This window comes from Narcine bancroftii, chromosome 5 (genome assembly GCF_036971445.1).
Source record: "Narcine bancroftii isolate sNarBan1 chromosome 5, sNarBan1.hap1, whole genome shotgun sequence".
NCBI classification, from domain to species: domain Eukaryota; kingdom Metazoa; phylum Chordata; class Chondrichthyes; order Torpediniformes; family Narcinidae; genus Narcine; species Narcine bancroftii.
The window spans coordinates 62,200,383-62,212,904 of record NC_091473.1 but is presented as its reverse complement, the minus strand read 5'-3'; the positions used below and the strand labels follow the sequence as shown (position 1 = coordinate 62,212,904).

The following is a 12,522-nucleotide window of genomic DNA, read 5'->3' as shown; positions in this document are numbered from 1 at the left end:
ATTCAGGTCACTCTCTGTAAATAAGTTAGTGTCCAGGTAGGTTGGTAGATAGGTTATGGAGCGGCACGGTTGGCGTAGTGATTAGTACAACGCCTTTACAGCGCCAGTGATTGGGACTAGGGTTTGAATCCTGCGATGTCCATAAGGAGTTTCTATGTTCACTCCGTGTCTGTGTGGGTTTTCCCCAGGGGTTCCGGTTTCCTCTCACCCTTCGAAACATACCGGGGGATGTAGGTTAATTGGATGTAAATTGGGCAGCACAGACTCATGGGCCGAAATGGCTTGTAACGCATTGTATGTCTAAATAAAACAAGCTGTGGTCAGCTAACCCAGCCTCTGTGTCTCAGGCTGAGGTCAGCATCTGCCTGCCTGCAACACAGTGAGCCCCAGCCTCTGTTCTTTGAGGGAGCCTGCACCACCTTATGTTTGATCCTCAGGATGAGCAGGCGAATGGGTCGAATAGCTGAGAGCCTGCAGCTGATTGATGTGCAGGGTCCGACTCTGAAGGCGATACAGAACTCAGGCAGACGCTTGTCAGGGCCAGTTCGTTTATTTTCGAAAATACAACTGTTAGAAACTTAAGCTGTCCCATGGGGCTGGTCTGTGCCAGGAATAAGAGATGTAGAACCTGAAAATATGGACAACCAGAAACAAAAGGAACTGCCAGAAGAGCCGACATGTTCTGCATAAAATCTCTCCTAAATGCATTTACTTTTAATATCGAGCAAGTTTGAAAACTAGAGAATCCAGATAATTATTTCTTTATACATTGTGCAAATTCAGTCCTGTATCATTTTGCGTTGCCACGGTTACAATCAGTGGTTGGCAGGGAGACTCTGAGAGGAGAAGATTAGGAAGATTCTGCAAGGAAGATCCCAAAGGGATGTTTGGGGGAGTCACAAGATATCAAATGGGTGGGCATCGGGCTCAATGATCAATTGAAACAATGCAATCACAGTTAGCATGGCAAGAAGTTGTCATTGGCAGGATTTTCCCAGTCAGTCTTTGAGTTAGCTGGGACATTCCTAGTCATTTTGGGAGCGAGCTGGGATGCTTCCAGGGGGAGCGAGCTGGGACATTTCCGGTCAGTCTGGGAATGAGCTGGGACATTCCCGGTCAGTCTGTGAGTGAACTGGGATGTTTCCAGTCAATCTGGGAGTGAGCTGGGCCATTCCCAGTCGGTCTGGAAGTGAGCTCAGATGTTCACTCAGTCAGGGATTCAGCTAGCTTTCCACTAATATGAAGAGGGAGGATGTAGTTTCACTGTAGGGAACGGATTGCAGACACCCTCTTTCCTCAGGCAGAGTATGGAACTGGTACTTTAACTACATTAGCCTGTGGCAACATCATTCAAAATCCAACAGCAATGAAAGGAACACCAAGTAAATATAAAATACAATAAACATTTGTTGCCTTACATTACACAAACCAACAATTAGTAACATTGGATTAAATAATGATAAAGTCCACAAACATACAAAAGAGTTGACACTCTCCCCACAACCTGCCTGCCCTTTAGGTAGACTCACCCACCCTCCCTGAGCAGCCTCTGATCACAGACTGCCTGGAGCTGCCTGTGACTATGTGCTTTCCTTAGGAGGAGCAGGGGGAGGGGGCTGTGTGCTGGTGGCAGTTTTGATCGAGTTCAAGGTCTTGCTGAGCCAGGAATTTTTGGTGGCTTGGATCTCATTGAGAAGAGCTCCCCGGTGGTGCTCCAGCTCCTGGTAAAGGCAGTTACAACAGAGAAAGAATTCAGACTACAGAACAGCGGGAGAACATCCAACATGCAAACACAGACAAGGTTGTTGACAAGAGAGGGGGAAAACAGAGAGGGAGAAAGGCAGGGGGAGGGGAAGAGAGAAGAGGGAAGGGGAGGAGAGGGAGGAAGGGGGAGAGAGGGAAGGGGGGAGAGAGGGGGAGGAGAGAGAGACTGGGAGATAAGGTGGGGGTGCGTGGGGTGAGAGGGAAAAGAGGGGGAGGAAAGGGGGGAGAGATGGGGAGATGAGGTGGGGGTGTGCGGGGAGAGGCCTCACTCTGGGTGAACCCTTTCCCATCAGCCTATTGGGCCAGTACCTGTATTTTGCATTTTGCCTCCACCAGCTGCAGTTTGGTCTGAGCCAGCTCCAGTTCCATCTCCCTCAGCTGTTTCTTCAGGAGCTCCTTTTCCTCGTCCATATCCTGGAGCATGCTGGCCTGTCCGGGCTCTGCAACCTCCAGCTCACCGTCCTTCCGGAAGAGCTCACAGCACCGCTCACAGGTCAGAACCTTACCCTGAGGGTAGAACGGAGCACCACTCCATCAGTCAGTGCACCTGTCTCCAGCAGCAACCAGTGCCATCAGAGCAAAAACCTCCACACCCAATGAAGGACAGAGTAGTAAAAGAGCTGACTGATCAGGGGGTCCTCACAAGAATATCTGGAAACTTCTGAATCAAAAGCTGCTGGGACAGGGAAGCAATTAAATTGGCAGAACCTGGAATGATGTGTGAGCTTCCCATACTACCCTGATCATGACATGTTCTTCAGACACCTGAGCAACAAGTAATCTGCCAGAGGGACTCAGCAGGTCAAGCAGCGTTTGTGGGAGAAAAAGAGTGGATAATGTTCCAGCTCAAAATGTTGACTGTTTTTTCCCTCCCACAGATGCTGTTCAATCTGTCGAGTTCCTCAGGCAGGTTGTTTGCTATACAACAAGTCTTACATAACATGGCAACCAGAACTCTACACAATCCTCCAAGTATGGTCAAACCAGTTGCATCGTCACGTCCCAACTCTCGCCTTCTGTTGTTCACCTACGGAGGCAAGCATGTCGGATGCCTCCTTCAACACCTTATTGACCTGGATAGTCACTTTTAGTGAACTATGCCTCCCCCTTTTCTTCTAAATCCCGCAACATTCCTTAGTGCCCTACCATTTACTATGTACCTTATCACTTTTAGACCTACGAAAACTCATCTCCTCACACTTAAAGGATTTAAATTCCTTCTGCTGGCACCATGTTTACTATCCACAACCTTATTTTTCATGTCAAATGCTAATCACACTCCCAAGTACACATCATTGCTATTGAGCAACTCTGATGGATGGTCCAGTGGGCACTGACTCATCAGTAGCAATTCTAACACAACAGAGCTCGCCCACAGCCAAAGAAATTATAGACACTCATGTCAGAAGGGAAAACATCAGAGGGTCAGAGGAGATGTTTCTGGCTTCAGATGGGGCAAGAACAAAGAGAGAAAGGTGAGGTTCACTTAATGTGAACGCAGAGATGGAGAACATTCAGAAGCGCCTGAGGTACTGATCATTACAGAGGAATACAAAACCTGCAGCTAGTGGACTCTTGAGCCGACAACGCGAAGCCAAAGGGACCCAGCTGGTCAGGCAGCATCTGTCGGGAGAGATGGTCAGTTCTGACCCAAAACATTGACTGACCATTCCTATCCACGGATGCTGCCTGACTGGCTGAGTCCCTCCAAGCAGCTCACTGTTTGCTCGAGATGATTACAACTGAATTCACTGAGTTTTGTGTATTACTGAATAGCTTGTATAATTGTAACGGTTGTTGATTGGGTAGTTAAGAAGACATACAGTGTTCTGGGCTTTATCGTTCAGGAGATTTGAGTTCAAAAGCTGTGAGGTAACATTGCAGCTCTATAAAACTTTGGTTAGAGACCACACTTGGAATATTATGTTAAGTTCTTGTCATCTCATTACAGGAAAGTCTTTAGAGAAGATGCAGATATTACTGGAATGTTGCCTGGATTGGAGAACATGTTATATGAAGCTAGATTCTCTTTGGAGCGAAGAAGAATGAGAGATAACTTAATTGAGGTATATAAGACTTTGATGGATTTAGATTGAGTGGACAGCCAGCTCTTTTTTCCTGGGGTGACCAAAGCAAATACCAGAGGACATCATTTAAGGTGAGTGGAAAAAAGTTTAGGGGAGACATCAGAGGTAAGCTTCCTTTAGAGGGTTATGGCATGAAATTAAGATTGTTGTGCATTAGGTTTACATAGGTTGGCATAACATCATGGGCTGAAGGTCCTGTACTATGCTGCAATGTTCTGTAATTGACGAGATAAATTGGTCTCTGTGGTTAGCTATAGTTGAACAACAAAGCGCACCACCTCAAGAAGATGGTGATCTAGAAAATGTAATACAGGGGGACGTTACATGACGAGGAAGAGCCAGGATGCAGTAATCTGGCTCTCCCGAAAAAAGTTTTAAAAAAAAGCAAAGAGACAGAGATTAAATCTTTGGAAACTTTTCTTAAATAGACATAGATTACCTTACAAATGTCGCCTAAAAAAAGATAAGAACATCATTGGTCCATTTGGAGTGCAACAAAAAAAAAGCAAGGACAACAAGAAAGGCCTACCTTACAGATGGATAAGGGCACTATGGTCAAGACTTCTGGCTGACTGGCACTGCAGCACTTATGAATCTGCAGCAACTGATGGACAACGTGGAAGTCAAAGACGCATTATTGAGCATGTGCGAGGAGTCGGCCATGTGCAGGTCACGGGAATATGAACAGATTGCAAAGGAAGACAGTCTGAATCGCTGCCTCTACAAGCTGGCTTCATAGCAGAACTTCAGGTCAGCAGTGAAGAGGAAGAAGAACAGAAGCAAGAAGAAAAGAAGAAGAGGAGGCAGCAGGAACTGTTGCTAAAGGAGGAATCAAATCTAAAATGTCAATTAGCATTCAGAAATTGAGTACAGAAACTTTAATTATGAAAGAGCTTAAACAAGTAAGATCAGATATTAGAAAATCAGATGAAAAAAACTAACAAAATTTATAATATAGTTAATAACTTGCAAAAAAGATTTGATGAAGTCGTCGACAGAGTTAAGAATGTTCAATTTGACGTACAAATAGTTCAAGAAAGAATGGATAAAATGGAAAATGTGTGAAAAAGTGGACTATGGAGAATTTTAGTAGAAGAAACAATATAAAAGTTGTTGGGTTTAAAGAAAGTGACGAAGGGATAATTTAAAAGTCTTTTTGCAACGTTGGATCCCAGGAACCTTTGGACAGGATGAATTTCAAGAAGATATTGAAATAGAGAGGGCCCATAGCGCCCTCAGGCCAAGACTGTCACCATGTCAAAAACCATGGCCTATTTTGATAAAGTTTCTTTGTTATCAAATCAGGGAAAAAAAATTAGAGCTTTCAGCAAAACAAGGCAAAGAAAGAAAAGATCTATTAGAATATAATAGAAACAAAATTTTCTTTTACCCTGACATCAGCTTTGATTTGTTGAAGTAAAGGAAAGAATTCAACCTGGTGAAAAACACTTTGTGGAAAAAAGGTTAGAGCTTCATTTTACGTTATCCTGCAACTCTTAAGGTTTTTACTCAAGGAGGACCGAATAAATTCTTCACAGGCCCTGGACATGCGCAAGAGTATGCAGATGTTCCACAAATATTTGTCAAGAACTTGACCAGAGGCCAGTGCAGCAAGCAGGAGTTTGAAACTTCTTTTGAAATATAAATAAAGTTGATTAAGATTATGTTCATCTGTCTTAAAGAAATTAATCGAAGTAAAAATAAGTATTCGGGAAAGCTGATTCTACTGAATCATGTGTTTGTGGCTTTGGCCACTACCTGTAAAGTAGAGGGGGAAGGGGTAATGTTGCATATTATAGCAACAATATTAATCGGAGGGGGGAGGGGTTGTTTATTTACTTTTATACTTCTATTTTCTTTTCTATCTGCATTAGCTAGAGAAAACTCCCTAGATTTAAGCTTTATAGTAGAATTGAAAACCAAAGGAGCTGAGAGGAGACAGGTGAAGGAGAGATGTTGGACAAGGATGATTAAAAAATGAAGTATTGAAACTTTTAAGTTTTAACATTAATGGGCTCCATAGCCAGGTGAGGAGGAAAAGAATATTGGCACTTTAAGAAAATGAAAGTGGACATAGCTTTTTTCAAGAAACTCATATAATTGAAAAAGAATATCAAAAGTTAAAAAAGAATTGGGTAGGCTACGCTGCAAATTCTTCATTTAAGGGGAGTAGCTATTTTAATGGAGCAGAGACTTCAACTAAAATACAAAATGTAATTACAGATCCAGCATGTCGATATATTATGGTAAATTGTCATTTTTTTTCAGAGCATAGGACACTAATGAATATATATGCACTGAATATGGATGATGATAAATTTAAACAGGAATTTTTTTTTTAATTTAGAAAATGCTAGAAATATTTTAGTAGGAGGAGACTTCAATTTTTGTTTAGATCCAATTCTAGATAGGTCACCAAGAACTACACTAAGGACAAAAGCAGCCAAAGCTACACTGTCACTGATGAAGGATCTAAATTTGATAGCTTCTTGGAGAAGATTTCATCCAAGAGAGAGCGATTATTCCTTTTATTCAAGTAGACATGATTCTTATTCTAGAATTGACTTATTTTTATTATTTGCACAACTCCAAGGTAGATTACAGCAAGTAGAATATAAGGCGAGAATTTTATCTGACCATTCTCCATTGTTGTTGGCAATAACAAGGGTGGATAGGCAAGAATCAGTTTATAGATGGAGGTTTAATTTTATGTTATTAAAAAGGAAAGATTTTTGTCAATTTATTAGAACACAGACAAAACTCAGTTTCTAATAAATTCATTTTTTGAGATGTGATGAAAGCGTATACATGTGGTCAAATAATAAGTTATACCTAAAATTAAGGACTACTTGGAATAATTAGAACAATTGGAGACAGGGATAACGAATTTAGAAAAAGATTTATAGATGCAAGTAACTGAGGATAAACGAAGATCCCTTATAAATAAAAACCTTCAAAATAATACTTTGAAAACACAGAACAGAGAAAGTGATTATGAGAACTAAACAGAAGTATTCTTTGGCTTGACTTCGCGGACGAAGATTTATGGAGGGAGTAAAAGTCCACGTCAGCTGCAGGCTCGTTTGTGGCTGACAAGTCCGATGCGGGACAGGCAGACACGGTTGCAGCGGCCGCAGGGGAAAACTGGTTGGCTGGGGCCGGGCGCTGGGTCCCCCCTCCCCTGCCCCCCGTCAGTGAGGTGGGCTCTACGGAAGTATTATGAATTAGGCAAAAGAGCGCATGATGTTTCAGCATGGCAATTAAAGATAGAACAAGCACTGAGAACGATTATTGCAACTAAGGATGATTCAAATTTAATTTCTCACAAACCTCAAGAAATTAATGATAATTTTAAACAATTCTATTTAAAGTAACTTGGGACAAAAGTGAGATTATGCCTCTTACCACAGGTGATTATACACAGAGTAAAAGAGATACTCAATTTAAATGCCCAGTAAATGGAATAAAATATATTAGGAAATCAAATAGGTAACAATTTAAAGAACATATTTAAATTAAATTATAACCCTTAAGAAAATTGATGAAGATTTAAGAAGACGGATGGAATTTACCTACAACAAAACATTGCCCATTTTTATTCCACAGAATTTTTTTGGGAACTGAATAACTATGTAAGAAAGTTTCATTAGAAGGGCAAAAGGTTGAGAGTTTCATTAGAAAAATTAACTTGGAAATTTGAATTGGGAGGTTTGCAACTTCCAAACTTTAAAGATTATTATGGTGCAGTGCAACTGAGAGTTCTTTCTTCCATATTTGAGGAGGGAGAAAAACCAGCATGAAGATTTTATCTATAAATGGGAGAATAGATTAATAGTTGGAGATAGAGAAGAGCCATTGTTGAAACATTTGATTAATATATGGAATAGAGCACATGTTCAATTGGGAACAAGGAATTATGGGATATCTTAAAATGCCAATGATTCAAAATAGACTTATTCCTTTTACAATTAATAAAAGACTTTTTAATAATTGGTCTAGCAAAGAAATTAGGAGAATAGTGGATTGTTTTGAAGGGAGGAACTTAATGACATTTGATCAATTGAAAGATAAATACAGAATACAAAATAATACAATATTTTGTTATTATCAATTAAAGGCATTCTTGAGGGATAAATTAGGTCCAACAATTTTATTGCCTGAAAGGAGTGAAATTGAAAGTTTGATCTGTAATAAATCTATTAAGAAATTTATTTCAGCTATGCATTCCTTATTGCAAAAGGAAACAAGGAATTCATAAATCTCGACCAGTCATTCCCAAAGTGGGCAGTGCCACCTCTTGGGGGGCAGTGGAAAGATCCAAGGGGTGAGGAAAAAGGAGGCATTCTGATGTTTCAGGCAAACTCAGCCTGCAATGTTCATCGCGCACTATCCGTCAGGTGAGGAGGGGGGAGGGGTCATTGCCAGGGATGGTGACTGCTCAGGACAAGGACTGACCATGCTATATCAGTTGAAATTCAAATTTACCCTTTCATATTGCTAAATAAATTGGTTTACTGAAGTTTTATTTGTGAAATACATACGCTTGTTTATAGTGTTAGATTAGTTGTTGTAGACCTAATATCAAGAAAAAGGGATGTGTGTGTGTCTGTGGGGTGGTGCTAGGGATGTGGTCTGGGAGCCAAGGGGATGGCAGCCCTAAAAAGATTGGGAACCACTCATTAGACCAAGTTGGGAAATTGATCTGAATACTAATGTTGGGGAGAAAAATTGGTCAGAATTGTGCCATGATAGTATGACAAACACAATAAATGTTGGTAAGATTGGTTTAATATAATTTTTTGCATCAATTATATCTTATTCAACAGAAATTAAATAGGTTGAAATCAGATTTATCAGATAAATGTTTTAGGTGTAATCAAGAGATAGGTACTTTCTTTTTTACATTCTACTTCGTCATGTTCAAAATTAAGACCTTTTTTGAATGGATTTAGCAGTATTTTTAGAAAGGGTTACTAAAGTTAAAGTTCCTCGAGATCCAATGCTTTTCCTATTAGGCAATATACCTGGGATTAGGCCAAAACTAAAATATAACATGTTTCAAAAGGAATTTGTGAAAATTGCACTGGGAGTTGCAAGAAAATGCATAGCAGTGCCATGGAAATCAGATTCAAATTTGGTAATGGACAGATGGCATGCTGAAATAAATAGTTGTACACCTATTGAAAATTATGACATATAATTTAAGGAATAATTATAATTTCTTAAATATTCAGTGCCTATACCTACATACTGTAGGTATCACATTATGAAATTATCTCCTTAACTTCAAAACCTTATCAACTCCTTGGTTTAATATTGTGGAGGCAAAATTTGATGAAATTGATTGTAATTTTAGTCACCAGATGTATTTTTCTTTTTTATTACTTTTCCATTTTGTATTCTTTTCTCTTTTCTATATTTCTTTCTTTCTTTGCTTTATTTGGGGGGGGGCGGTTATTATTTTGGGGGGAGGGTATTATTTTGGGGGGAGGGTATTATTTTGGGGAGAGGGTATTATTTTGGGGGGAGGGTGTGGGAGGGGTTGGGGGTATAAAAATACTATGTATTATTGTTTAGATTTAACTGAAAGACAATCCTGTATTTATATATTAATACATTAAAAAAATAGGTATACAATATATCCAAAGCCTTGAAGATAATAAACATTGAAGCAATTGTGGAATCAACAAAATAGGAGAGGGATATATGAGGGAGAAAGTAAGAATTATCTCCTTTGGTGGGAGTGTTTAAGATAAGAGGGCATAGATTTAAGATGAATAACAGGAGTGAGGGATGGCTGGAATATGGAACAGGTTGGAAGATTTGGAGGCAATTGCTCGCAGAAGCAATGAGACACACATTGGCATTGCCAGGCAGAGGTGGCTATGGACCCCAGGCTGGGAAATGGATGCAACTGAAGGGGCTGTTTCTTTGCTGGAGATATTAGCATATGTACAGAGGCCCCAGCTGAGGAGGCAAGCCATGGCAAGTGCCTGCACTAGATGCTACACACCGCTGCTCACAGAACAATGAGACCAAGGAGGTGACTGTGAAAAAGGAGGAGATTGAACAACGAAATCAAGGAGATGACTAAACCTTCAGTTCTAAAGGGTCTCAATCTAATGTGTGTGTACGGCTCCTCTCACCCCACCTCCATGCTGCAGAGAGCGGTTCCACAGAGAGGGAGTGGCAACATCTTTTGTGAGGTTGCCACTCAAACCCACTCCACAGAGGGAAAAGTGCCCTACTAGCTCTTCTTGGTTTCTGGGCATGTTATGGACACAGTTTATATCGTTTACCTGCCAAGTACTCTTGAGTGAAGCTAGCGGGAGTAGGTGTATGCATGTTTGTGGGGGTGGGGAAGGTGGGGTTCTTTTTGGGAAGTTCCACGACCAGGCTGTTCTGGAGCTAATAAAAGGCCCAAGTCAGGATGTGGGCAGGAGAGCCAACTCATCCGTCAGACCACATTTGGAATATTGCAAGAAGGTTTGGGACCCATATAGAATCATGGAACACTAGAGCACAGAAACAGGCCCTTCAGGCCATCTAGTCTATACCAAACTTTTATACTGCCTATTCCATTGGACCTGCACCCAAACCATAGCCCTCCATACCCCTCTCATCCATGTACTTGTCCACAATTTCTTTTACATGTCAAAATCAAGCCTGAATTCACTACTTTAGCTGGCAGCTTGTTTCACACTCTCACCACACTTTGTTTGAAGAAGTTCCGCCGAAGACTCTTGAAAACTTCTACAGATGTACCATGGAGAGCATTCTGGCTGGTTGCATCACTGCCTGGTATGGAGGCACCTACTCTCAGGACAAGAATAAACTCCAGAGGGTTGTTAACTCGGTCTGCAACATCACAGGCACCCAGACTTCACTCCATTGAGAACATCTACATAAGGAGGTGTCTTGAAAAAAGTCTATATCCTCAAAGACTCCGACCACCCAAGTCATGCCCTCTTCACTCTGCTACCATCAGGAAAAAGGTACAGAAGCCTAAAGAAGAGCACTCAGTGGCACAAGGACAGCTTCTTCCCCGCTGCCATCAGATTTCTGAATAATCAATGAACCAAAGATACTGCCTTACTTTTCATGCACTATTATTTTTTTTAATTTATTGTTGTAAGATGGTTTATATGAATGTTTGCAATATGATGCTGCCACAAAACGCCGAATTTCATGACTTGTTTATGACAATAAATTCTGATTCTAATGTTCACCCTTAACCCATTTTCTTCAGTTTTTTTTCCTCACCTAACTTCAGTGGAAAAAGCTTGCTTTCACTTTATCAATGTACCTAATAATTTTGTATACCTCCATCAAATCTCCCTCATTCTCCAACACTCCAGGGAATAAAGTCCTAACCTATTTAACCTTTCCCTGTACCTCAGCTCCTTAAGTACCGGCAACACTCAATCCAAGGAAGGATGCACCTGGTACTAGAAATAGTCCAAAGGAAGATCCTGGGAATGAGAAGGTTAACCTATGAGGAACTTTTGATAACTCTGGGCCAGTACTCCCTGGCATTTAGATGAGGGGGGACCTCAGTGAAGCCTACTGGATATTGAAACAGCTGGATAGTGCGGACGTAAAGAGGATCCTTCCACTAGCGGAAGAGTCTGAGACCAGAGGCACAACTTCAGGATAAAAGGATGCCCCTTTAGAACAGAGATGAGGAGAAATTTCTTCAGCAGTGGGTCGTGGATAAATGGAATTCATTGCTATAGACAGCTCTGGAGGCTGTCATTGGGTAGATTTAAAATAGAGGTTGGCAGTTTCTTGATTGAGAAGGCAGAAGAGTGGGTTGAGAGGGAAAAATACATCAGCAGTGATTCAAATTACAGAGCAGACTCGATGAGGGTGAGGAATGATACCTACCTTCACCAGCTCCAGCTCCTCCTTGCTGGCAGCCTGCTGTTTCTCCAGTCGGACACTCAGCTGCGAACAGATCTGAACAAGAGGATGAATCAGCACCTCTCCCTTTGCCGAACCAAGGCAAGATACAGACCGCAGAGGGGAGAAGTGGCATCAGGGAGATAGGAAAAAATCTGAGAGGCCCATCAGCTTGGAGGGGTGACCTGGTTCAAACCTACAAGGTCAAAAGGGAGCTAGACCATGAAGAAGTTGATACATTTTCACTAGTGGGAGGATCACGAACAAGAAGACTCAGTTACAAAATAAGGGCCAGTCATTTAAAACTGAGAAACCTCTGCTCCCAGAGGTGAATCCCTGGAATTCTCTGCCCACACCCCATCACCCCTGAAAGGATGGTGGGATTGGATAAATATTTGAAGGATCAATGATTTGTGGTGGAGAACTGGTGCAAAGAGGAGCTAAGGCCTATAGAGTTCAGTCACAGTTAGGTTGAATGGTGAGACAGGTTATAGGATCCGATTAGCCTCCTCTGCCCCGCTTTTGAAAGTTAATGATACCACGTGTCCTGCAGTGGGGAGACAACAGCTGAAAAGATGTGCTGCCTGCTCTGGGGTGAGGGCAGCACCTGGAGTGGGGGGGGGGGAGGGGAGAGTGCCTGGGTTGGGGTGGGGAGGTGATTGGGGTGGAGGAAGGCCATGTGGGGAAGGAGGCGGTCTCTGCAGTGGTGGTGTGGGCAGCACCAGGGATGGGGAGAGGCATCCGAGGTTGGGCGGGGCAGTGTCTGGGG

The 12,522-nt window shown here is 41.8% G+C and overlaps 1 protein-coding gene across 14 annotated transcripts in view; it reads right to left on the bottom strand.

The window, feature by feature from the left end:
* Positions 1-531: 531 nt before the first annotated feature.
* The window catches only part of rabgap1l (RAB GTPase activating protein 1-like), a 458,975-nt gene continuing 446,984 nt past the window's right edge, over positions 532-12,522 (bottom strand). For all 14 annotated transcript variants that reach the window (XM_069937559.1, XM_069937560.1, XM_069937561.1 and 11 more), the window contains 3 exons: positions 11,739-11,810; positions 2,074-2,271; positions 532-1,721 (listed from right to left, as the gene is read on the bottom strand). In XM_069937559.1, coding sequence (XP_069793660.1) covers positions 1,581-1,721; positions 2,074-2,271; positions 11,739-11,810 — 411 coding nt within the window. In that variant the 3' untranslated portion in view covers positions 532-1,580. The remainder of the gene's footprint in view (positions 1,722-2,073; positions 2,272-11,738; positions 11,811-12,522) is intronic.